This window comes from Balearica regulorum, chromosome 1, assembly GCF_011004875.1.
Source record: "Balearica regulorum gibbericeps isolate bBalReg1 chromosome 1, bBalReg1.pri, whole genome shotgun sequence".
NCBI lineage: Eukaryota > Metazoa > Chordata > Aves > Gruiformes > Gruidae > Balearica > Balearica regulorum.
In genome coordinates this window covers 142,932,498-142,954,296 of record NC_046184.1, presented here as the reverse complement: position 1 = coordinate 142,954,296, position 21,799 = coordinate 142,932,498, and the positions used below count along the sequence as shown (strand labels likewise).

Sequence of the window (21,799 nt, the reverse complement as noted above, 5' to 3'; positions counted from 1 at the left end):
CCCTCCACTAGACCACATTGCACAAAGCCCCATCCAACCTGGCCTTGCTTCCAGGGATGGGGCATCCACAGCTTCTCTGCGCAACCTGTTCCAGTGCCTCACCACCCTCATAGTGAAGAAGTTCTTCCTTATATCTAATCTAAATCTATCCTCTTTTAGTTTAAAACCATTACCCCTCATCCTGTCACTACACTCCCTGATAAACAGTCCCTCACCATCTTTCCTGTAGGCCCCCTTCAGAAACTGGAAGGCTGCTATAAGGTCTCCCCGGAGCCCTCTCTTCTCCAGGCTGAACAACCCCAACTCTCTCAGCCTGTCCTCACAGGAGAGGTGCTTCAGCCCTCTGATCAGCTTCGTGGCCCTCCTCTGGACTCGCTCCAACAGCTTCATGTCTCTCCTGTACTGGGGCCCCCAGAGCTGGATGCAGTACTCCAGGTGGGGTCTCGTGACAGCAGAGTAGAGGGGCAGGATCACCTCCCTCGACCTGATGGTCACACTGGTTTTGATGCAGCCCAGGACACGGTTGGCTTCCTGGGCTGCAAGCGCACACTGCCGGCTCATGTTGAGCTTCTCATCAATCAATACCCCCAAGTCCTTCTCCACAGGGCTGCTTTCAATCCATTCCTCACCCACCCTCACTGGGGACTGCCCTGACCCATGTGCAGGACCTTGCACTTGGCCTTGTTGAACTTCATGCGGTTCACACAGGCCCACCTCTCCAGCCTGTCAAGGTCCCTCTGGATGGCACCCCTTCCCTCCAGTGTGTCGACCACACCACACAGCTTGGTGTCATTGGCAAACTTGCTGAGGGTGCACTCAATCCCACTGTCCATGTCACTGACAAAGATGTTGAACAGTGCCAGTCCCAGTACCGACCCCTGAGGAATGCAATCCTTTGGGAAGCAAACCCCCTTAGTGCTATGGTCAATGGAAATGGTCATTTCTTATGAGGAAAGTCACACAGGTCATGCAAGCCCGATGACATGTCCAGAGCCTGGAGGCAATGGTGACAGCAAGCACTCCCTAAGCAGGCAGTGCTACAGATGACCTGTTCAGCCATGCTCCACACAAATATTTCCATGAGAGAAAGTGAAGAGTGTTTGCAGTATGGTGCTGCTGTTATGTGTAGGAAACCTGAGGGAGATTTTGAAAGCAGAGAAGTCATGCAAGCAGACAGGGGCCGATGACAAGAATGACGCAAAGACTATAAAGGTGAGGAGACAGTTGCAAGAGAATAGGAAAACAAATGCCTAAAAAGAAATGTAGGATGAGGAAAGGAAGGAAGAAAGGTTAAGAGTGACTGAAGATGGCACAAAATGGAGAAAAATACGGTTATGTGAAAAGGGACAGACTAGAAGGGCAAGAGGTCTTGAGATTCCTGTGTGCATTACTGGGGAGATCACAGAGAGCATGAGAAGATAGAAATAACTGTTGAGACCAATGTTTCACATAGCATTTCACAGCCAGTCCTCCATACTGTTTGTACTTAAGATTCTTCAGTATCACTTCCCAGCAGCTGTGGCCACATCCTTACTGTAGCATGATGATTTACAAAGAAAAGATTGATACTGCAAAAGATAAGCAGAGAAGAATCAGGCTACAGTGAAGAGTCTGTCTCTGTTGCAACCCCGACTTGGTCTCCTGCTCTGGCTTAATTCCTGGAGATCATGATGACAGGACATTTCAAGCCAATTTCCATGAAATGTGAGATGCCTCCTTGAAATATTCAAGACTCCAGCTTGTTTGGAGAGTCTGGCTATGTTTTTGCTTTCACCACAAACGGAGTCAGTCTGGAATTGGCACTCTGAAATGACCATAAAAATTAATATATAAGGACAGACAAGTAACAAAATATTACCGTGTTTCTCTTTTTCCTGAGTTGGTAAGAATTTACCTCACAGTCTTAGAATTAACCTTAGAAATACCTGCAATCAAGAAAATTGCTACTAGGAAGTCACACTACTAGGAAACACTAAGAAAAAAAACCCAAAACATTAACCAATATTGCTTCTTCAAGTAGAAAAAAACCCCAAACAAACAGGAAAACAAATGCTGGGAATAGAAAAATCTCTTCAAAGAGATTTACCCTCCTCTGAGAAAAGGAAAATGGTACCTTAGACACAGATATGTTTGACAAGTGCTGATGCCAGTGTTTGACTAGCTCTGCTCAGACCTCCGCACCACATGAATGAATGTGGACTCAGCCTTTGCAGGTACTCACACTGCCTTAGTAATTTAAATTTCCTAGAGTGATCTGTAACACCTGACTCCTTGGTTTCTGACACAGCAAAAATTTGAAGTAGACTGTTCTAGTGTGAGGGATGTAAACCTCTAAGGACAGAGGGAGTTAATCTAGTTTGAAAAGTGGAGAGCCATTTGTGATAGCAAACAGTAAAAAATACTATGGCGATTTGACCTTGGCAGGACACCAGGTGCCCACCAAGCTGCTCTCTCACTCACCCTCTTCTTTATCCTCTGCTTCCCATCTGCATTCTCCAGAATCTCACAAAGCCTAGGAAAGCTTGTGTTTCCTTCTTGTTACCTGGTGGGGACATAACTTTTATTGATCACATCCATAGGAATGTGATGTTCATCCTAGCATTTTACTCCCAAGAACTGGATCTCCTGTGCATGTCCTTTGTCCTTGCTTCTTTTTATGGTAAAACCAGTTTTCAGAAGGATCTAAATTATTCTTTTTCCCTTCTTAAACACTTCTTCTCCTTTTTTTGCCCCACACAGTGAAGTCGTTAGTGTACTACAGTTGTTCGGGGGCATCACCGTGTTCCAGTGCAGTTTGGATCTGCCCATGACAAATGGTAGGACTGTGCTTCCACTCCTGGGGCAGTTGATTCCAGGTGTGTTAGACACCCCTTCATGTGAAAGCAAACTGTGGCCTGCATTCTGCTGCCAAAGGAATTGAAAAAAATACATTGGCAATATCAGTTGTAGCATACCACCTGGCTGCCTTCAACTCCAGTTCGTATTAGAGTTGCAACGTGCCTGGTAAAGCAGCAGTCAGTGGTGGCATGACTTTGTTCAGGCCATAATAGGCCACTGTTAACCTCTACCCTCCATCATTTTTGCACTGGCCATATGGAACTATTACAGGGTGAGTGAGTCTTACTGATCACTCCTTGGCTCTTCAATTGAATCAGCTCATGGATGCGAACTGGGAGTCTCACTTGGTGTGATATTGCCATCAGTGCACCATCATGATAGGAATTGGCATGTGCTGTCATTCTTTGTCATGCAGCAAGCCCACAATGGAGGGATCTTTCAAGAAGCCATGTAAGGTAGACAGCTGTTTAATCTCCTCTGTATTCACACTGATGACATCAAAAGCCCATCTGTACCCTTTTGGGTCCGTACCATCTCCTGAGGTAGTCTATGCTAAGGATACCCAGGGCATCTGGGCCAGTAACAGTAGGGTGCTTTTGCCACTTGACCCTGCTAAGCTTACCTCAGCCCCCAGTACAGACAACTGTTGAGATACCCCTGTCACTCCAGAAATCCAGATGGGTTCTGTGCCCTTATACCCTGATGACACCAAAGCCTCACACTTCTGAGGATCTGATATGCCTGGCAAATGAACCCACACAGTCCAGTAAACCCAGTCATCCCTTTCTTTCTCCTGGCCAAAGGCAGAGACCCTCTATTCCTGGTTGGAGCATTCACTGTCTGACCCTTACAGTGCCAGATCAGATGTCCCTTCACCAGAATCAAGGGAAGCTATTTCTATCCTTCTGCATCTGAGGGATCGCGATTGCCTTCTTCCGTCTCAACAGTAGCTAAGCAGACAACCTTCTTGGGTGACCCCTTCTTAGCAGCTGCCTTCCCCTTCAGTTCACATACATTGGCTTCCAGTTTAAAAATGGCTCACCATCAGACTTCCCCATGTCATTCCCCCCAGTCACACAGAAAGAACCAGAAAGTGCCATGTGGCATGCATCTGGGCCTCCCTTTCCCTATGATCAGGGTCAGAGGGGACTGGGTCCATGGGGTGGCCCATGGGAATGAGGAGGGAGAGAGATTTTCTTCAAAATTTCAAAGCCAGGAAGATGCTCTCTCCAGAGTTGATGTATCCAAATCTGAGCAATATATCATCACTGAGCTGTTGGAGTATCATGCTGGTGCATTTTGGACCACCTTCCTCCACATGGCCTCCACATACATAGAAAGTCATTCAGATCTTTGGAGACCTGGTTATCATCCAGGTCACTATAGATGACTTCCAGCACTTAATTCTCTCAGGTGCCAGATGTGTTCCTCAGTGGTAGTCCACTTTCCTTGGTAATTCACAAGGTCTCCCTTGAATGGATATCTTGCCTTCATGCTTGACAGAAGCCACCTCCAGAGATTGTGGATTGTTGCCTCTTTTCCATTTCTTCTGTCAATTCCCCAGTCCCTTGCAAGAAGATCCTTATTTTTTAATTCCTGACTGTTGACTAGCTATCCCAGCATTGGAGCAGGCAGGCAGCAATCCGCTCACCTGGCTGGCAGCTGTGATCTTTCTGAAGTTCTTTTGAGGTCCTAGCTTTATTGCATTCAGCTTTCATTGCTGAGCATGACGTCATATGGTCTGGAATACCCCTTTGGTCAGTTGGGGTCAGCTGTCCTGGCTATGGCCATCCTTAGCCTACTGACCTTTGGGTGGGGGATTGGAGAGACAGCCTTGATGCTGTGCAAGCACTGCTCAGAAATAGCCAAAACGTTGGTGTGTTATCAACACCTTTCTAGCTACCAATACAAAGCACAGCATTATGAGGGCTGCTATGGGGAAAGTTAAAGCCAGCCCAGCCAGAACCAAGTGTTTCTTAAACTAGAGAAAGACAACACGTGAGAGCACAGCCATGAACTACTTTGTTGAACCAGATGATAGCAGTGGCAACCCTCTCCTACACTCACACAGCCTGGAAGGGGAGGCATAGCCTCCTACACATGGTCTTTACACTGCTTCACCAGAGACAATAGTCACACACTTTGTGAGAGACAAGAAAAGATAAAACAGGACAAAAGAAACCTGACCAGGTGTAAGATTTGGTTGCTGCTTAAAAAACATCTTTATGAAAAAGACTTCCAAACCAAAGAAACTCCGCAGAGGGAAACAGAAAATCAGGTATATAAAAAATAGGAAGACACTAAAAAGCTTAATAAGACTTCTGTGTAGCAATAGTCTAAGGCTTTAAAACAAGTAGTGAGAAATTAGTTATGCATACCAGAAGCAGTGAATGGAATTCAACCAGATGTCCATTGACTATATCAGGAGTTTAAACAACTTGCGCTTATGTAAATATTCACGTGTAGATACTTTTAGATGTCTTAATATCAAAATTCATCTCCCACAGGATATCCACAGGTATGCTAATAGGTCTGTTTCATTATCAAGACATAATGGAGGCAAGTCAAGAGGGAAGAGAAACACTGAAAAATATCTCGTCTTTTGTAGCATTCCTCATCGAAAAGGATCATTAACATATACTATCTCATTTTGGGAAATTGGACTGAAAAACACACAAAGACAGAAGTAGGTTCTAGAAAATGTTGATAACTTACAGAAAGTTGCAGGTGCAGAGGACCGGAAATGCCAAGAATGAAGGTGTGTACTGTTTGTAATTATGTAAATGAACTGTACATGAAGACTTGAGAGTCACATTGTCTAAAATAGCTCTAAGCAGGTTCAGCATTTTTTCCTAGCCGCTCAAGCATATTTTATAGCCCAAGTTCAGTTGTGTATCACTCTAGTTATATTAGTTTAAAATTTTTATGGACATATTCTATGAGCTAGCATCATGTTTTGATTACAGAGCAGACATCCTCAAAGTTTCATAATGTCCACAGTAAGATTCAACAATTTCTGGACCCAAAACAAATAATAACAAATAAAGTGTAGAAAAAAGTATTTTATTTAATAGTTAGATACTGTAAACCACACCTAACAACTGGCATTCTTTAGTATATTCAGTTTTCCACTAAAAGAGTTGAGAAGTGAAGGACCACATATAAAAAATGAAAAATTCATTCAGATTAGTCAGGAACTGACAGAAGTGTCATCAAGTTTATGATACATGCTGCTATTTGGGATATTCAGGATAATGGAAAAGCATCTGAATTCAGATGGGACAACAGTAATCCTAAGTCATGGTCTCTACACCAAATACAGTGAATGTACCATGTATCATGAGAGTCTGTGGTCTCTTTCTCAAACTGCTGTGCTGTAATAGACAATAGTGAGCCTATTCAGTTCTTTCAAAGAAGACATCCTGAAGCACATCCTCTGGCTTTTCTAAAGAATATTTTCTAGATGTGAATTAGACAGCATCTTTCACTCTTCCCATGAGGAAAAAAAATGAAGCTTTGCAGAAATCAAAGTACATTTTGGCATATTTTTTTCTTTTTTTCTCCTGTAGGCTTTATTGTGTCTTTCAAAAGAAGAAAAGATGTTTGATATGCTTGGACTCCTTTGCCTGATTTGGTGGTGTATGATGCTATTTTATCCCTTGCATGCTGACATCCAGTGTATGGGGTGTAAGTACATTTTTGCAATATAATCTGAGAAACAGGGTTTAATTCTTCATTTACCAGAGATATTTGCAATTAATCTGGCAATTGTCATCTTAAGCCTGACAGATACTATCCTCTGCATTCAACAAAAACAATAGCATATTCTTACTGAACTTCTGTAACACTTGCAGCAGAGCCACAAGAATCATCTATTACGAATGTGAAAATGAATTGGAAAAAAATGGAACTCTCCTGGGAGAGCAACAAGAATTTCTCTAACTACAAATGTACCATCATGAACAAGGCCATGAAATTTACAGACATGGTAAACCTGCTTTTCTTTGAGATAAATAATTGCAATTTTTTTCTTTACCTTTTATCGATTTCACTTTGAAAAAATGAATCAGTTGTAGGTAAAATTTGATCAGTGATTGCAGTCTACAGCTTGATCTGCCAGGGTCTGTGGAAAGCCGTCACCACTGCCAGGGTGTATCTGTTGCAGGAGGAGCATCCCATGCATACCACAGAACTGAAGATCTGGCACCAAAGTGGAAAGGAGTCAATAGCTTGAACTGTAGCTATGTTGAATCATGAATAGGGATGTAGCTGCTGAAAAAAAGGGACTGTGAGACTCCTAGAGAATTTAGAGAGACAGAGCAAGAGACCCTTCAAATAAAAAGTGAATTGCCCAAACACTGTCATGGATTTTCATCATCTCAAGTTCTTCACTTGTTTCCCGGTAAATTGGATCATGCCTGTAGCACAGGTTATGTTATAAGTCCACATTATCCAAAGAGAAAAGTAGGAAGCTTGACAGAAAGAGAGAGAGAGATGGCTTATTTAGCTTAGCAGATGCCTTAATTAGAAATACATTTTACAAAAACACATCACATCTTTATTGAAGATCATAAGTATAATGCCATAGTAAACTTTCTGACCCCTGGGGAGGTCAGACGAGGACTTCTATTTTGCTTAATCCTTTGATTAAATTCCATTGTGGTTCCCCCATTTATTAACCATCTTCTGTTACACCACTGGGGTACTATTAGCCTTCTCTAATAGTTGCACACTAGTGTAGCATCCAACTCCTGAGTTGCAAACCTTTTTGTGTAGTTATGCTTTTGATCACTCAGCTCCATTCTACATCACCCTTAAGTAGTAAAGGAGAGGGTCAGCTCTTGAACCTAAAACACATACATATACACACAAGATTTTGGCCCTAAAAATTGAGTTTCTGAGTTGCACTTTTATAGCCAGCATCATCTAACACCAGCAGAGGAAAAACAGAGAAATAAAACATTAACATGTTCTTTTTCAGGTGAATAGTTCACTATGCAGCTTTCCAGTGAAAGAAGACGTGCCTCTACACAAAGGAGTATTCTTTATCATTGAAGTGACAAACACAAGTATCTCAAAAAACTGCACCTTTCTCCCTGGAGGTAATGTCTATGCTCTGGGTGAGGTTTTCTCCATTTGCAATCTTTTCAAGGAAAACATTGTCTTAGAAAATAATTCCTTACACAGGAGGCAACTGCTTTATTTTCTATTAAAAATTATTTTTTGATGATCTGCTAAAATTATTTGTTCTGTAATGAACGTTTCCGCAATTCTGCAAGAGATGCATTATTACAAATGTATCAGTAATTGCATTATTCTCTTTCATAGTAGGGCTCCAAAATGCCACTAAATTACAGTGGTTTAAGGGTGGATTCAAATAACTGTTGGGGCTGTTACAAATTAAGATGTTAGCGCCCATTTCTTTATTAAATGCTTTTCTGCTGGGCTGTTGGTGAGTTTGTCAGGAGCCAGACCACAGAGCTAGCTGACGGCACAGTCTGGGGATCAGTGAACCCATAAGATGGGAGGAGGACAGGAAAGGAAGTGTCAGTGATAAGCAGCTAGGGGCAAACCGAATGTAGCAATCTCCTGATCTGGCCGTGGTGTGCACGCGCGCGCGCGCACACACGCACACGTGGGTTCCCTCAGCTGCTGTGCACCCACTGAGCTGCGGCAATTGTTTACAAAGATACTCTGAGCCTGCCCCATGTGGGAGTTCATCAGAGTGGGATTTAGGCAGATCCTAGGTTCATAATGCCAAACTTGAGGTTTTTGCAACCTGTTTTCCCCTTCCTTCTGAACTCAGAGCTCTCCACAAAAGTTCCCAGTCACCACTGCTCCTGCAGCCAAATGTAACTGGCATATTTCAGACTTGTCAGAGGTGATGAGATTAGCAGCTTGCTCATATCTGAACAGAGAAAGTACTCCCTACTCATCTCTTCCTGGGGACTTGGCAGGAAACAGTCTCACGGTGACCCTCAAAATACAAGCCAGGACACACTGCCTCCTGAAACCTCTTGCTTTTCGTGTTCCTCCCCAGCTGGCCCTATCCTCCAAGCATGCAAGTTCCCCGGGGAATTCCTCCCTTCTTCCACAAGGGTGCCCTCAGTCCTGGGGGCTGGAGGCAGCACCAGCCTCCACCCTCTCGCTGAAGTTGGGGCATGCAGCAGAATGAAGCAGAAAATTGGCTGAAGAGAGAAGGAGGCAGAGCATGCCTGCACAGCCCGGCCGTGAGGGAGCTTCCAAAGAAACCCACTTCAGTGTGCTCCAGAAAAGGAAGAGATCAAATCTCTGTCTCTCATATCAGGGTGGAAAGCTCTAGCTAGGAGGCTATTTGATTAGAGAGCCCCACCTGACTTTTAAAATCCCAGCTTTTTAAACACTGTGTGTAAGCGCTTCAGGAGTGGATTCCTGACCATTAATTTTAAAAGGAGAAATACTTCTCTCTATAGCACCAAGGATGGTGTTAAAAGGCAATGTGCCTTCCTTTACCTGTGTGAATGTTCTGCTCATTCCCAGGTTTCACAGTTCAGAGGCAGTCTAAATAAGGTGAGAGTCCAGCTTTCTCGCAGTTGTCATGCCTAACCCAAGCAATAACAGCTGCAGTTGCAGGTGTCTAACATATCTGGGCGTGTGCTAAGATCCTCCAGCTTGGAGCAACCACACGGTTTTTCCTCATCATGGGCATTCCTGTGTTTGCAGGCATGAATGGGTCGGCCGTTGAAAACTTCTCCTGTGTGATTTATAACGTTTCCTTCATGAACTGCACTTGGCAAGCGGGCAGGGATGCTCCAGGAGATACCCAATATTTTCTCTACTGGCAGAACTCGAAGTAAGTAGGTCTGCTTGAGTCTAGGGAAGTCTGAATTCTCATTTGACACATCACACTGCCCACATTTAACTAAAATACCTTGCTATGTACAGATATGCTGACGAGATGGAATGTGAGCTTTACATTAAAGATGAAACTGGCAGGAACACGGGATGTAGATTCCAAAATGTGAAGATAGAGACTGAAAAAGCTTACTTCCTGGTGAATGGGTCTAGCAAAGACTCCCTGATCCAGTTCTATGATGAGTACATTGAACTGTATGAAATTGGTAAGTGAACATTTTTATTTTATTACTGTTTTATAAAATAAAGAAGTGCAGAATATTTCTCTGAAGAGAAAAGAAGAATGAAACAAAGCCTGTAGCCATCTCAAGATTCTTCACTGCAGGACAGACTTCGCTCCTGATAGCTGACAGAATATAATTCCAAAAATTGACTAAAACAAGCAAAGGCAGAGGCAGCCTGAAATAATGGCCCGGAGAAGTGGTGTGAACATATCCATGGAATCCAAGTGATGAAACACAATGGTTAGACTTTTGAGGCCACCTTTATGATGGGCCCATTTTGCCATTCCCTAATTCCACACCTCTCTGAGAGCTGCAAGAGCTACGTGTCCTGAAACCTGAGGGAGGGTTCAACTTCCAAATTAAGACTGCGTTAGTTAAATATGTGGGTACCTATGCATGAGCTAGGTGGTTTTGCTCTGATAGAGATCTGGGACAGGATTCAGTTGCCTAAAAACATGCCTCTAGTGCCATTTGAGACACCCGCAGTCACTTGAGGCATTTACAAGGCTTGCAGATGTGGTCCAGGACCTGTGAGAGACCAGGGTCCTCCTGGGTGTCCTGTGTGGTCTGAGATGCACAGCATGAGACTGGCTCCTGCCTGCAGCCGATGCAGGCTGTAAAGCCCAGAGCTATTCAGCCGAGCATGCCTGCTCCATGGTACACCGGACGGCTTTGCAGACATTGTGGGCACTACTGATGAGGTCTCAGCTGGCCATAGTGGTTAGGCACTTAGGTCACACTTAGTCAACTATATTGTAGGCACTCAAATTCCGATGACTTGATCTTCTACCTTGAATACTAAGACACACACACAAAAGCTTCCATCTTTTCTCCTATGAAGACTTGTATTGTTGGTATGAAAATTAGTAAAATCACTCTGGTGATTTTACTACTGAATTACACAAAGAAGTCCTTCATACTTTTTTTACACAAACTTCAGTTACTTCAGATGTCAAAAAACTGAAGTGATACATTCCCAAGTTTTGCTACTGTATTTTACTCCTGTTTACTAGATAGCATTTATTAACATCAGTAGTACACAGTTGTACATCAGTTGCCTCAACTTCACATGTATTTTGCTCTGAACACAAGTTCTAACTGATTACTGACCATGTCTACATTAATTATTTCATTTCTTTCCAGAAATACTCACTCCTCCATTAAATATCACTGTCAATTGTACTAGAGATACAACGGGTTGCATAATTACATGGCAACCACCCCGCACAAGTCATGTGGAAAACGCAAAGTGTTTTCAGTATGAAATCAGCATACAAAATAAGGTAAAAATAATTTCTTAGTTTGTATTTGGTACTGTACCTATGTACATGCATATCTATAACTTCTGTTGCCTTTATTTATTAACTTCTCTCTCATAAGCTGTGGTGTTCTGCTCCAGCTCTGCTGGTCTTGCATCCCACTGCTCATGACCTAATTTCAAATTAATCAGAAGTGCAAAGCAGGAAAGCAGATGAGAGCAGGGAACTGTTAAGAGGGGTCCCTGTCCAAAGACTGGGAGTGCACCTGAGATGCTTTCCTGCATGAGCACATCTCACAGAAGATGACTGCGTGATGGCATTCTGCAATCTGCAACGAGGGCGCTGCCTTGGTGGCAGCCTCCAGCCCAGGCCTGAACCCCTCATGCTCATCCAGTTTCTCTGGGCAGGAAAAGTCTTTGAGCCCATAAGTTTCACAATGAGGCAAGAAATAGAGCTCTTCCTCCCCATCCCTGGGGTACCTATTTCACCATTATGTGATTTCCACACATGGGTAACGTTTGCACCTTGACAAATTGGGGCTCCCTACTGTCATGGTTTAACCCCAGCCCGCAGCTCAGCCCCAAACAGCAGCTCGCTACTTCCCCCCACAGTGGGATGGGGGAGAGTATTGGAAGGGTAAAAGAAGACTCATGGGCTGAGGTAAAGACAGTTTAATAGGTAAAGCAAAAGCCGTGCGCACAAGCAAAGCAAAGCAAGGAATTCATTCACCACTTCCCATGGGCAGGCAGGTGTTCAGCCATCTCCAGGAAAGCAGGGCTCCGTCATGGGTAACAGTGACTTGGGAAGACAAACGCCATCACTCCGAATGTCCCCCTCTTCCTTCTTCTTCCCCAAGCCCCTTATAAGCTGCGCATGACATCATACAGTATGGAATATCCCTTTGGTCAGTTGGGGTCAGCTGTCCCGGCTGTGTCCCCTCCCAACTCCTTGTGCACCCCCAGCCCACTCGCTGGTGGGGTGGTGTGAGAAGCAGCAAAGGCCTTGGCTCTGTGTGAGCACTGCTCAGCAGTAACGAAAACATCCCTGTGTTAGCAACGCTGTGTCCAGCACAAATCCAAACCATAGCCCCATACTAGCTACTATGAAGAAAATGAACTCTATCCCAGCCAAAACCAGCACACCTACCCACCCCTTTTCCCAGCCACAGCTTACCATAGTGGCAGTTCCTCAGGCATTCCTAATACAAGACCATGACAGGAAAGCTCAACTAAGGATTAAACATAAATATAAAACTGGAATAAAGCAATACATCCTTAACACTGATTAATTCAAGGCCTGCAGCTTGCATGCTGTTGGGATTGCCTGGATTTTGTATCTGGCATGCATTAATGGTATTTACCTTGGTAGCTATTTCAAGGAGCAATTGCAGTATGCATAGATTTCCAGCTGGCTGGTATACTTTGACAGTAAGATCTTGTGTGAAATACTTAGAATTTTTTACATAAATGTATAGGTTACAACATGTGACTAAAGCAATATTATCAAAATATTTATTTTAAAGAAATACATGTTACCTCTTCTTTCCCATGGTGCATTCAGAATCATAGAATCATAGAATCATAAAATGGTTTGGGTTGGAAGGGACCTCAAAGATCATCTAGTTCCAACCCCCCTGCCATGGGCAGGGACACCCTCCACTACACCACGTTGCCCAAAGCCCCATCCAACCTGGCCTTGAACACTTCCAGGGAGGGGGCCTCCACAACCTCGCTGGGCAACCTGTTCCAGTGCCTCACCACTCTAACAGGAAAGAATTTCTTTCTTACGTCTAATCTAAATCGACCTTCCTTCAGCTTAAACCCATTACCCCTTGTCCTGTCACTACACTCCCTGATAAACAGTCCCTCACCATCTTTCCTGTAGGCCCCTTCAGGTACTGGTAAGATGCAATTAGATCTCCCCAGAGCCTTCTCTTCTCCAGGCTGAACAATCCCAACTCTCTCAGCCTGTCCTCACAGGAGAGGTGCTCCAGCCCTCTGATCAACTTTGTGGCCCTCCTCTGGACTCGCTCCAACAGCTCCATGGCTCTCCTGTACTGGGGCTCCCAGAGCTGGATGCAGTACTCCAGGTGGGGTCTCACGAGAGCAGAGTAGAGGGGCAGGATCACTTCCCTCAACCTGCTGGTCACACCTCTTTTGATGCAGCCCAGGACACGGTTGGCTTTCTGGGCTGCAAGCGCACACTGCCGGCTCATGTTGAGCTTCTCATCAATCAATACCCCCAAGTCCTTCTCCTCAGGGCTGCTTTCCATCCATTCCCCACCCAGCCTATAGTCGTGCTTGGCATTGCGCCGACCCACGTGCAGGACCTTGCACTTGGCCTTGTTGAACTTCATGTGGTTCACACAGGCCCACCTCTCCAGCCTGTCAAGGTCCCTCTGGATGTCATCCCTTCCCTCCAGCGTGTCGACCACACTACACAGCTTGGTGTCGTCGGCAAGCTTGCTGAGGGTGCACTCGATCTTACTGTCCATGTCGTCGACAAAGATGTTAGACAGCGCCTGTCCCAGTACTGACCCCTGAGGAATGCCGCTCATCACTGATCTCCACTGGGACATTGAGCCGTTGATCACAACTCTTTGAGTGCGACCATCCAGCCAATTCCTTATCCACCGAGTGGTGCATCCCTCGAATCCATGTCTCTCCAATTTAGAGACAAGCATGTCGTGCGGGACAGTGTCAAATGCCTTGCACAAGTCCAGAATGGGTAGGGTTCAGTAGATTCCTACATTTGGGTGTGAAATTCATCTCACAGACTGAGGCACCTTAATGTAGGTGTCTGCAAAGGAGCACAGACATTCCACAACAGTCAATGCACATCTAGGGCTCCATGCAGCTGAGCAGGGGGTGCCTCATGCCCCTTAAGGTGCTATAGGTACTGGAAGTACTAGAGGTACTTACATGGAGATGGCAGATATAACTCAGACCTTTTGGGAGAGGCTGTCAGAGGTAAGGCAGGATACCCCAGAACAGCTAAAACGGCACTGTACACCTAAAGTTTAAGCAAATCATTTGCACCCTCTCCATTCACAGCACAGGCTGATGACTTCCATCATGTTCTGAGTCGAAAGAGCTCAGCTGACAATGAGTAATGGGGAAATACTAGTCTATTTTATAATGCAACATACATTTTCTGAAATTAGACGTTCCTTCCAATAACATCTTTCTGAGTTTTCCATAATGCCAGCTATCCTTCTGACATTACATGTGACGGATGTTTCCAGGACCTCAGCTTTTCAATGTTTTCTGAGATTCTTGCTAAAAATCACTGCTGTTGATTTTGTTCACTCATTTTTTAACCCATCCTTTTTTTCAGAATTTTCAGGTTCTTTGATCCAGGATTGATCAATGTTTGATTCTAGTAAATTAAATTTTGATTGCATGGGATGTGTAAGTAGCTCTTTGTAGTACTTTGTAGGAAGCCCCTGCGTATGGATCACTTACTTAGATGTCTAACAGAGACTTTGACTGGAAGGAGAGGAAATTTGCTGTTCACCTCAATTTTCTGCCCCACGTTATCAAACTGTTGTGAAATCACAGCTTCCAGATCTGCTGTGTTTGGAGGATGATTTGATTGCTTGTATAATTTCAATATACTTCTGGATGAGAATGCACAGCATAAATATGCCCTTAGAGGCAAATACAGCTTCTCACAACCACTGATAAATAATACAGGTTTCCTTCCTTTTCTAAAATGAAATGGAGGAAGCCAAAACTCTGAATAAAGTGATATATTTTGGGATGTTACTGGTGCAGAGTATCCAATTGATTATTCAGTTTAAAATTACTTATGAACTTTATAAGCAAGAAAATGACAACAAAAGAGGGAGAAATGTTTGGTTATTTGACAAGAAAATAATAAAAATCAAGATTTGTCTTTGATTTGCAGGATGAGAAAAAAGAAAAAGAGACAAAGAATCCTGAAGTAAGTATCCTTGTCCTGTACAAATTTGTGCTTTTGCCCACTTAAGCATATAAATACCATTATACAGAATAGAGTTACTTCTAGAACTATAGTTTTTGTATCAATATAGCAATGAGAATTCAGGAGAATATGTTCCTGTGGCATCTTTATGTGTAAATTTAATACCTCCCTTTTGATGGCACAGCTTACACCAGGCAGAATTTTCCATGCATTTCACAAAACTTCATACTTTTATCACACAAATAGATTGTGATTTTGATTCAGACAGATGTAACATTTTGTTTAATATAAATTGGAAACAGTCTCATATCTGTTGGTGGAAAAATACCACTCTAGTTCAGGACAGCAAGACAAAGGGAACGCCGAGATCTTCAAAACCTGTGGAAGTTAATACACACAGAGTTAGTCTTCTCCTTGCAACCCTATGGTCCTCTCAGCACTGGGAGCACCTTAGACTTGGCAGATTCCAGACTTTGTATAAAGCATCATGAGGCCAGATGATACATATCTGTTATAGGATGGTCTCAAAAACATTTAGTCTGTTTGACAGACACCATCCAGGGAATATTTGCATGATTAATCCCCGTAAAGCTTGTAAGATGAATTTCCGTGTGCTTCTCCAGTTTCAGCTTTCTGTCCTTCTGGGTTTTTAAGGATCCATAAACAAGGACACAAAAAAGTGTCCTTAAAGCATAATAAATTAAAGACTCAATAAACTTTAAAATCCAACTTTAAACTTCAAAAAAGGGAAAGATCGGTGGCAGGATGAACTATTTTATCATGGGTTTAAATTTGGGGAGAAGAATGTTTAACTACTACATACCTACAAAAATCATACACATTCATTTTTTATAGAAACTGTATCAGGAAATTAAACTCCAAATTTTATTAATATTTGCCTATGGGGTGAAATGCACAGTCTGATTGCTTTGATTTTAGGTAAGGATTGGGACATACAAATTCCAAAATTACAATGAGAAAAAAAAATACATTCTGAAAATCAGAACACGTGGAAGAAGCTGTCTCGTAAGCTTAAAGTGGGGGGAATGGAGTGAACCCATCGAGTTTGGTAAGACTGTGAATTTTTTTAATTTTTTTTTTTCAGTATTACCATGTTTGCCTCCCTTTCTCCCTCACACTCACAGATATGAACAAAATCTTAATTCTTACCCAGTGACGAGGAAGGAACCAGGTGGAAATTATTAATGATGTGGAGCAGATGCTCCAGTACTATGGCAACGGAGGCTGATATCAGCCTTTGCTTAATTTGGATTGGGAAGGCAGCAGTTTCTCAGATGCCAGGGCTACAGAACAGGCTGAGACAGATCCAGTCATGTCTTTGGTCCAGAGCGCTGAGGCTGCCTTTCAGTTCTTTAAGTTTTTGCCATGAATATCATCCCTTTCCTTCCGGATCTTCCTTTTCACCCTTTCCTCAACATTCTTTTTACAGTTCCATCACTTTTTCTCTGTTATTCGTACTGTGACTTCATTTCTCCTTCTCCTTTTCTGCATTTTTTTTTTAATTCTCTACATTTTAAATGTTTGAAATAATAGTTTAAAATACCATTTAGTGTACCTGATTTTTTTTCACACAGTTCGGTAAGATGTCAAGTTGAAGTCTTCCAGATTATTCAAAAAATTGGGTGAAATTTGCATTCATTACTGACAGTCACAAAGGCAGCATGCTAAGATATCTCTCCCTCTTGGATGTTTCAGGTCAAGGGAAAGATTACTTTTTTTTGGTGTCTTCATTTCTGATAGCACTTGGAACAATCTCAGTGGTACTGCTTCAGTATTATCTTTTCAAAAGGTAAATCAACCTTATTGATGTAGAAACTATTGATATAGTATTATTTCTACGAAACACATTCCTTCTATCTCCCACCTTCCTACTTACAAGCTTAAATAATCTGATTAATAATGTCATGAAGTATTATTACCAGTATTGTTGTGCATGGCACTTTGGCATGCAAAATCACTACAAGTGAAAAAGGGGGAAAGGATGTTAAAGTGAGGAAGTGATTGATTCCACCAGATCCTGCAGAACCATTTCTATTCTTAAGTATTTAACATCCACATTGCTTTAAAGCCATTGGCTTCATACAGTACCAGACAAGAAGGAATCAGGACAAATGAATGTGGTGTTATTTTGATAAAACTTCTCACTTAGTGGTGGAAGAAATTTTATTTATTGAAAGCCATTGATTTATTGAATGCCATTTTTAATAAAGCATTTACAGTGACTCTCATCACAAAATAAATTTTAGTTACCCAAGTGATAAGTGTAATAATAGTTACCCACCAGTCTATACTCAGAATATTTTCCTTCTCACTTAGTGATTTCTAGAGCAATAGCTATTCAATCTGGAAAGTAAAAAATGTGCTTAAGGTATAACAGAAAATGTTTGTGTAAGTTTATATTACCAGTATTTTTAATTTATTCACAATCCCGTTTTCTACCCAAAGGTATTGCAGTTTCAAGAGCATATTTTCTCCCATTCCAAAACCGAGAGACAAATTTAATATATCAACTGATGAAGATATCCAGGTATGCTTTCTTTTCAATTCAATCAATTTTGTTAACTATAAACCACGATGGGCCAAAGACTAGAATAGGCATATAAAGATGAGCATGAAATTTGGTCCATTAAAAGCTAACTTGCTCCCATGCAAAGTATGCTGTTTTGAAACTAGAAACTCTTTATGCCAGTGCTGGGAGTAGTGATTATCCTGCACGCATTTGCAGCCACATTTTAAGACCAAAGCTATCACTCTTACTGAGGCCAGTAATTTCTGTGTGTACCAGTTTTGCTAGGTTGCTGTTCATACTTTGAAAAATAACCTAAATGAGAAAACATTTTCCATTAGCATTTTCAAATATCAATGATCATAATACAATGTGAATATATATTTTATAAGTCTGACCTATACTATGTAAAAAAACCCCGTTGCATTGAATCATGAAAAGTGGGGCAGGAAAGTCTCATCAGGTTACCTAGCCTTCCTCTCTCCTTCAGTATGGGATTAGTTATGACAGTTTTGATGTTCTGTGCCAATTGTGTTTGACCGATATTCTGTAGCATCCCTATGCAGTTTATTCTAATAATGAATTATTCTTACTTTTAGAAAGCTTTTAAAATTATGTTTTATTTCACTTAAAATCCATTACATCTTATCCTTATTCCTTTCTTGTTTACAACATCTTACACACTTGCAGACTGTCAACAGCAACTAACTCTTCCAGTCTTTCTTCACATGTCATGACAACCAGGCTTCAAACCATTCATGCTTCTCTTCTCATTCCTCCATCTGAAGAGTGGTTTGTGCAGCATCTGCATAGTGAGGGAATGTTCTCTATCAGCTGGCTAAAGCAGAGATGTACTTTAAGTCAATAAATTGGGCTGGTTTTATTGCCTACAATGTTTCAGTGGGCAACACCACCCTTTTCAAAGAAGCTTTCCAAAGTTTTCACATAATTTTTCTGTCAATACTTTACAAAGTATCTTCAAAGCTATTACTACTAAAACTTACCAGTTTTCGCAACTATATACCAGCACATTGTCCTAATTTATTTTGCTTTGGTCCTACCATCTTTGGCTTTAATAGAAAGCAGGTAGTGATGTAACTTGGATGAGTTTCCTCATACATCTTAAGGGATAAATACCTGATATCTCACTTCGTATCAGGCTGCCAGAGCTAAGGCTACAGAGTCCATAGTCCATCAAATTATTAAACAGCAATTGCTAGTAAAGTAGCAAGCAGTCCTTCAAGAATTGCAGACCCTCCAGACTGCTTGCTTTTACTAAACTTGAGGGGCTTCCAAATTCCTGTGCATATACTACCAGAACTATTCAAATCACTCCAGTACAACCCAGAAGCCTTTGTGGATGTGGTTTTGTGCACGGTGGCACAGGCACTTCCACACAGGCAGCAATTTATCGGCAGTAATTGTCAGAGTTCAAGTGAAGTCCTCAGCTCAGGCTGCCTCATATCTGCCAACAGGCATTGTGAAGATAACTCCTACGTCTCTGATGTGTCTAAACAATTTCTTCTTTGCCTATTTTAATCTAGTCTTGAGGCCTAGTTTTATTTTACCTCTTCTCTCCACATTCAGGTACCTTTAACACTGATAGAATGCTGTAACTCTTCAAAGCATATAATAAAGCACCAAGAGGTTACCTCAGGAGAGCTCTCCTTCTCCACTGAATACCAGGACTCTCTCTTGTCGGCACTTAGTGCTAGTGTATTTATGAACGATTTTGAAACCTGCAATGTCCTTTGCTAATAATGGCTTTTTAAAGCTTGCATTTCCTCATTTCATCCCCACTTAATGGATGACTTTCCACATTTTCTCATTATTTGTCCTGGTTCACAATACAACTTTCCCTTAGATCACTGAAAAACCTCACGATTTACAACCCTAACCATTCTGCACTGATTTTGCACACTATTTGCTGTGGGTAAGATCCTATGAACCAATTCACTCAGTACCTCAGACACCTTGCATTCCTCTAATCCATTTTGTTTTACTTCACTTTTTGGTCACTCACCCCAAATGCTTTCCTCACCCTCATTCAGAACTATACTTTTAATACTTTGTTTTCTTCTTTTCCTGAACTAAATAAATTCCAAGAACTTGCAAGACACACCCTGTGTGCAGATACATTGTTTTCCCCACAGAACGGCCGATTAGCATAAACCACCATGACTGTGAAGCCCTGCAGTGCTTACCAATCCCAGACAAAATTCCCCTCCAAGTTTGATGTTCTGTAACACACCCTCAACACAAGAGCCAGCCTGTCCTGTGTCTACCCCCCCACCCCGTACTATCCCTCCCACAATTTTTTTTTTTAAATCAAATTTATCTCCCCTCAATATTTTAAGCCCCAGGCCCTGTATCAGTACCAGGATCTCACCCAGCAACCTCCACTCTTGTATATGTCCAGGTTAACCAACATAAGCGTGTAACAGCAACCAAAATGTTTTGTGCATAGTCTAGTCAATCCCTACATGTGGAAAACTCAGGCAATACTTACTGAATAATTTTCTTCCATTATCCCAGCTAAGGAGTGCATGCAGTATTTAAATTAACTTTTATCCTTTTCCCTTCAGCTGACAAATAGCTAGCACTGTTCATGTATGATAAAGGTCAAACAATCCTTAACTGCCCTTCAACTATGTTTACCTCCCGCTTTGCAAGCATTTCTCATGCATTAAAATAGCAAGACGAGGTGCTTTGGTACTGGTGAATCAAACATTTGTCATTTGGTACTGGCGATTCAAATCTGATCATCAGCAGTGACTCCGCAGCTTATTGCATGTTACATGCTAACGAATTTTCTTTCTTTTTAGACAGAATATGTAAACCTACCAAAAAATATCTTTGTCAAGGAAATAACTATGGTTGAAGAGACGACCTAACTTTCCAGAAAGACAACAGGAATTCCAAAATTCCCCAACAGGAAAGAAAATCATGGATCCTCCTGACAATTCAGGAGTACTTCACAGCACAGACCAGAAATTAATTATCGCCTGTAAAACTATTTATCCTACCTAAAATGGAGCAGGGGAAAAAAAAGGTGGAGAAAACCAGTGAAATTTATTCTTCTCCTTTTGTCCAAAACCACAATGCCTGGCAGCTAAGCTTTCCTGCAAACACCTCCTGTGAGGGCTTGGTTAAACCTTGCTGAGATTTTCTTCACAGTGTGAGACAAGGCCTCTCATCCACAACACACAATAAACTTATTATTTACCATCTCCATTACTATGATGCCTCTCCCTCAGAATACAATTTCCTACAGGATAGGACTGGTCAAGAATGCCACAGTAGTTAGTTCTCCCAGCTTATCATTTTTATGTTCCCAGAATATTTCCTGAAGGGGAAACTTAGCTATTCAAAATGTGTTTAAAATTGCCCTTCAACTTTGCAACTGGCAGTATCAGAACATCACAGTACATTCTATAAACTTTATGCAAAACAGAAAAAGGGAAATGACGCTCACCAAAAGTAACGATTAATGCTGGGCTTGCCAGTCGGTCATTTCATGAGCTCAGTACTTCCAGTGCAAACGTGAAGCTCTGCACTATTAACATGGACTTAACTCAGATAGTATTCCAGTCTTCAGTAACAGTTGTGAGGATTGGAATAAAATTTGTAAGATTTAATAACTGGATTTAAATGTAAAGATTTCCTCACACCAATGCATTTTATTTATTCCCTTCAAAGTGTGCAAGCCCTATTTCCAATGCCTTAATATAATACAGCTTTAAGATGCCAGTACTTTCACAAACTCCAGGTATTTTCCTGTCAAAAATATTTTTCAAAATAAATACATTTCATCAAGTGTTTCAATAAGGCAGAAAACAAACGCTTCTTTTAAAAGTCTCATTTATTGTTTGCCTCATGTTCCCACACTGCATAATCACACACTGAAAATTGCTGCTGCATGACTAAGGGAAGCCATATGCTAAAAAAACGAACACCAACTAGTACATGCTGCACACACAGCATAGGTAAATTGCAGTTCCACTTGAAACAAACCGAAACAACAAAACACCCACACTTGCATTGATTTCTTTTCCTATTTCTTTTGGCTAAAAACTAGTTCTGGAGGGGAGAGGGGCTGCTCAAATAATTTT

At 42.0% G+C, this 21,799-nt stretch overlaps 1 protein-coding gene across 1 annotated transcript; it reads left to right on the top strand.

The window, feature by feature from the left end:
• The first annotated feature begins 6,411 nt into the window (after positions 1 to 6,411).
• On the top strand, positions 6,412 to 20,672 carry LOC104631414 (granulocyte-macrophage colony-stimulating factor receptor subunit alpha). The gene is made up of 11 exons (XM_075736937.1): positions 6,412 to 6,525; positions 6,693 to 6,826; positions 7,820 to 7,940; positions 9,541 to 9,670; positions 9,763 to 9,938; positions 11,100 to 11,239; positions 15,125 to 15,160; positions 16,100 to 16,229; positions 16,877 to 16,970; positions 17,627 to 17,708; positions 20,513 to 20,672. The coding sequence occupies exons 1-11, from the start codon at positions 6,438 to 6,440 to the stop codon at positions 20,579 to 20,581; spliced, it is 1,200 nt and encodes a 399-aa protein (XP_075593052.1). The 5' UTR covers positions 6,412 to 6,437; the 3' UTR covers positions 20,582 to 20,672.
• The last annotated feature ends 1,127 nt before the right edge of the window (positions 20,673 to 21,799 follow it).

What these genes read in the sequence shown, in the direction of transcription:
- LOC104631414 (XM_075736937.1), top strand. Translation starts at nt 6,438, where the DNA reads ATGTTTGATATGCTTGGACTCCTTTGCCTGATTTGGTGGTGTATGATG. An exon ending in CTGCACCTTTCTCCCTGGAG is followed by an intron (nt 7,941 to 9,540) that starts GTAATGTCTATG and finishes CTGTGTTTGCAG; the next exon opens with GCATGAATGGGTCGGCCGTT. An exon ending in GAGTGAACCCATCGAGTTTG is followed by an intron (nt 16,230 to 16,876) that starts GTAAGACTGTGA and finishes TGGATGTTTCAG; the next exon opens with GTCAAGGGAAAGATTACTTT.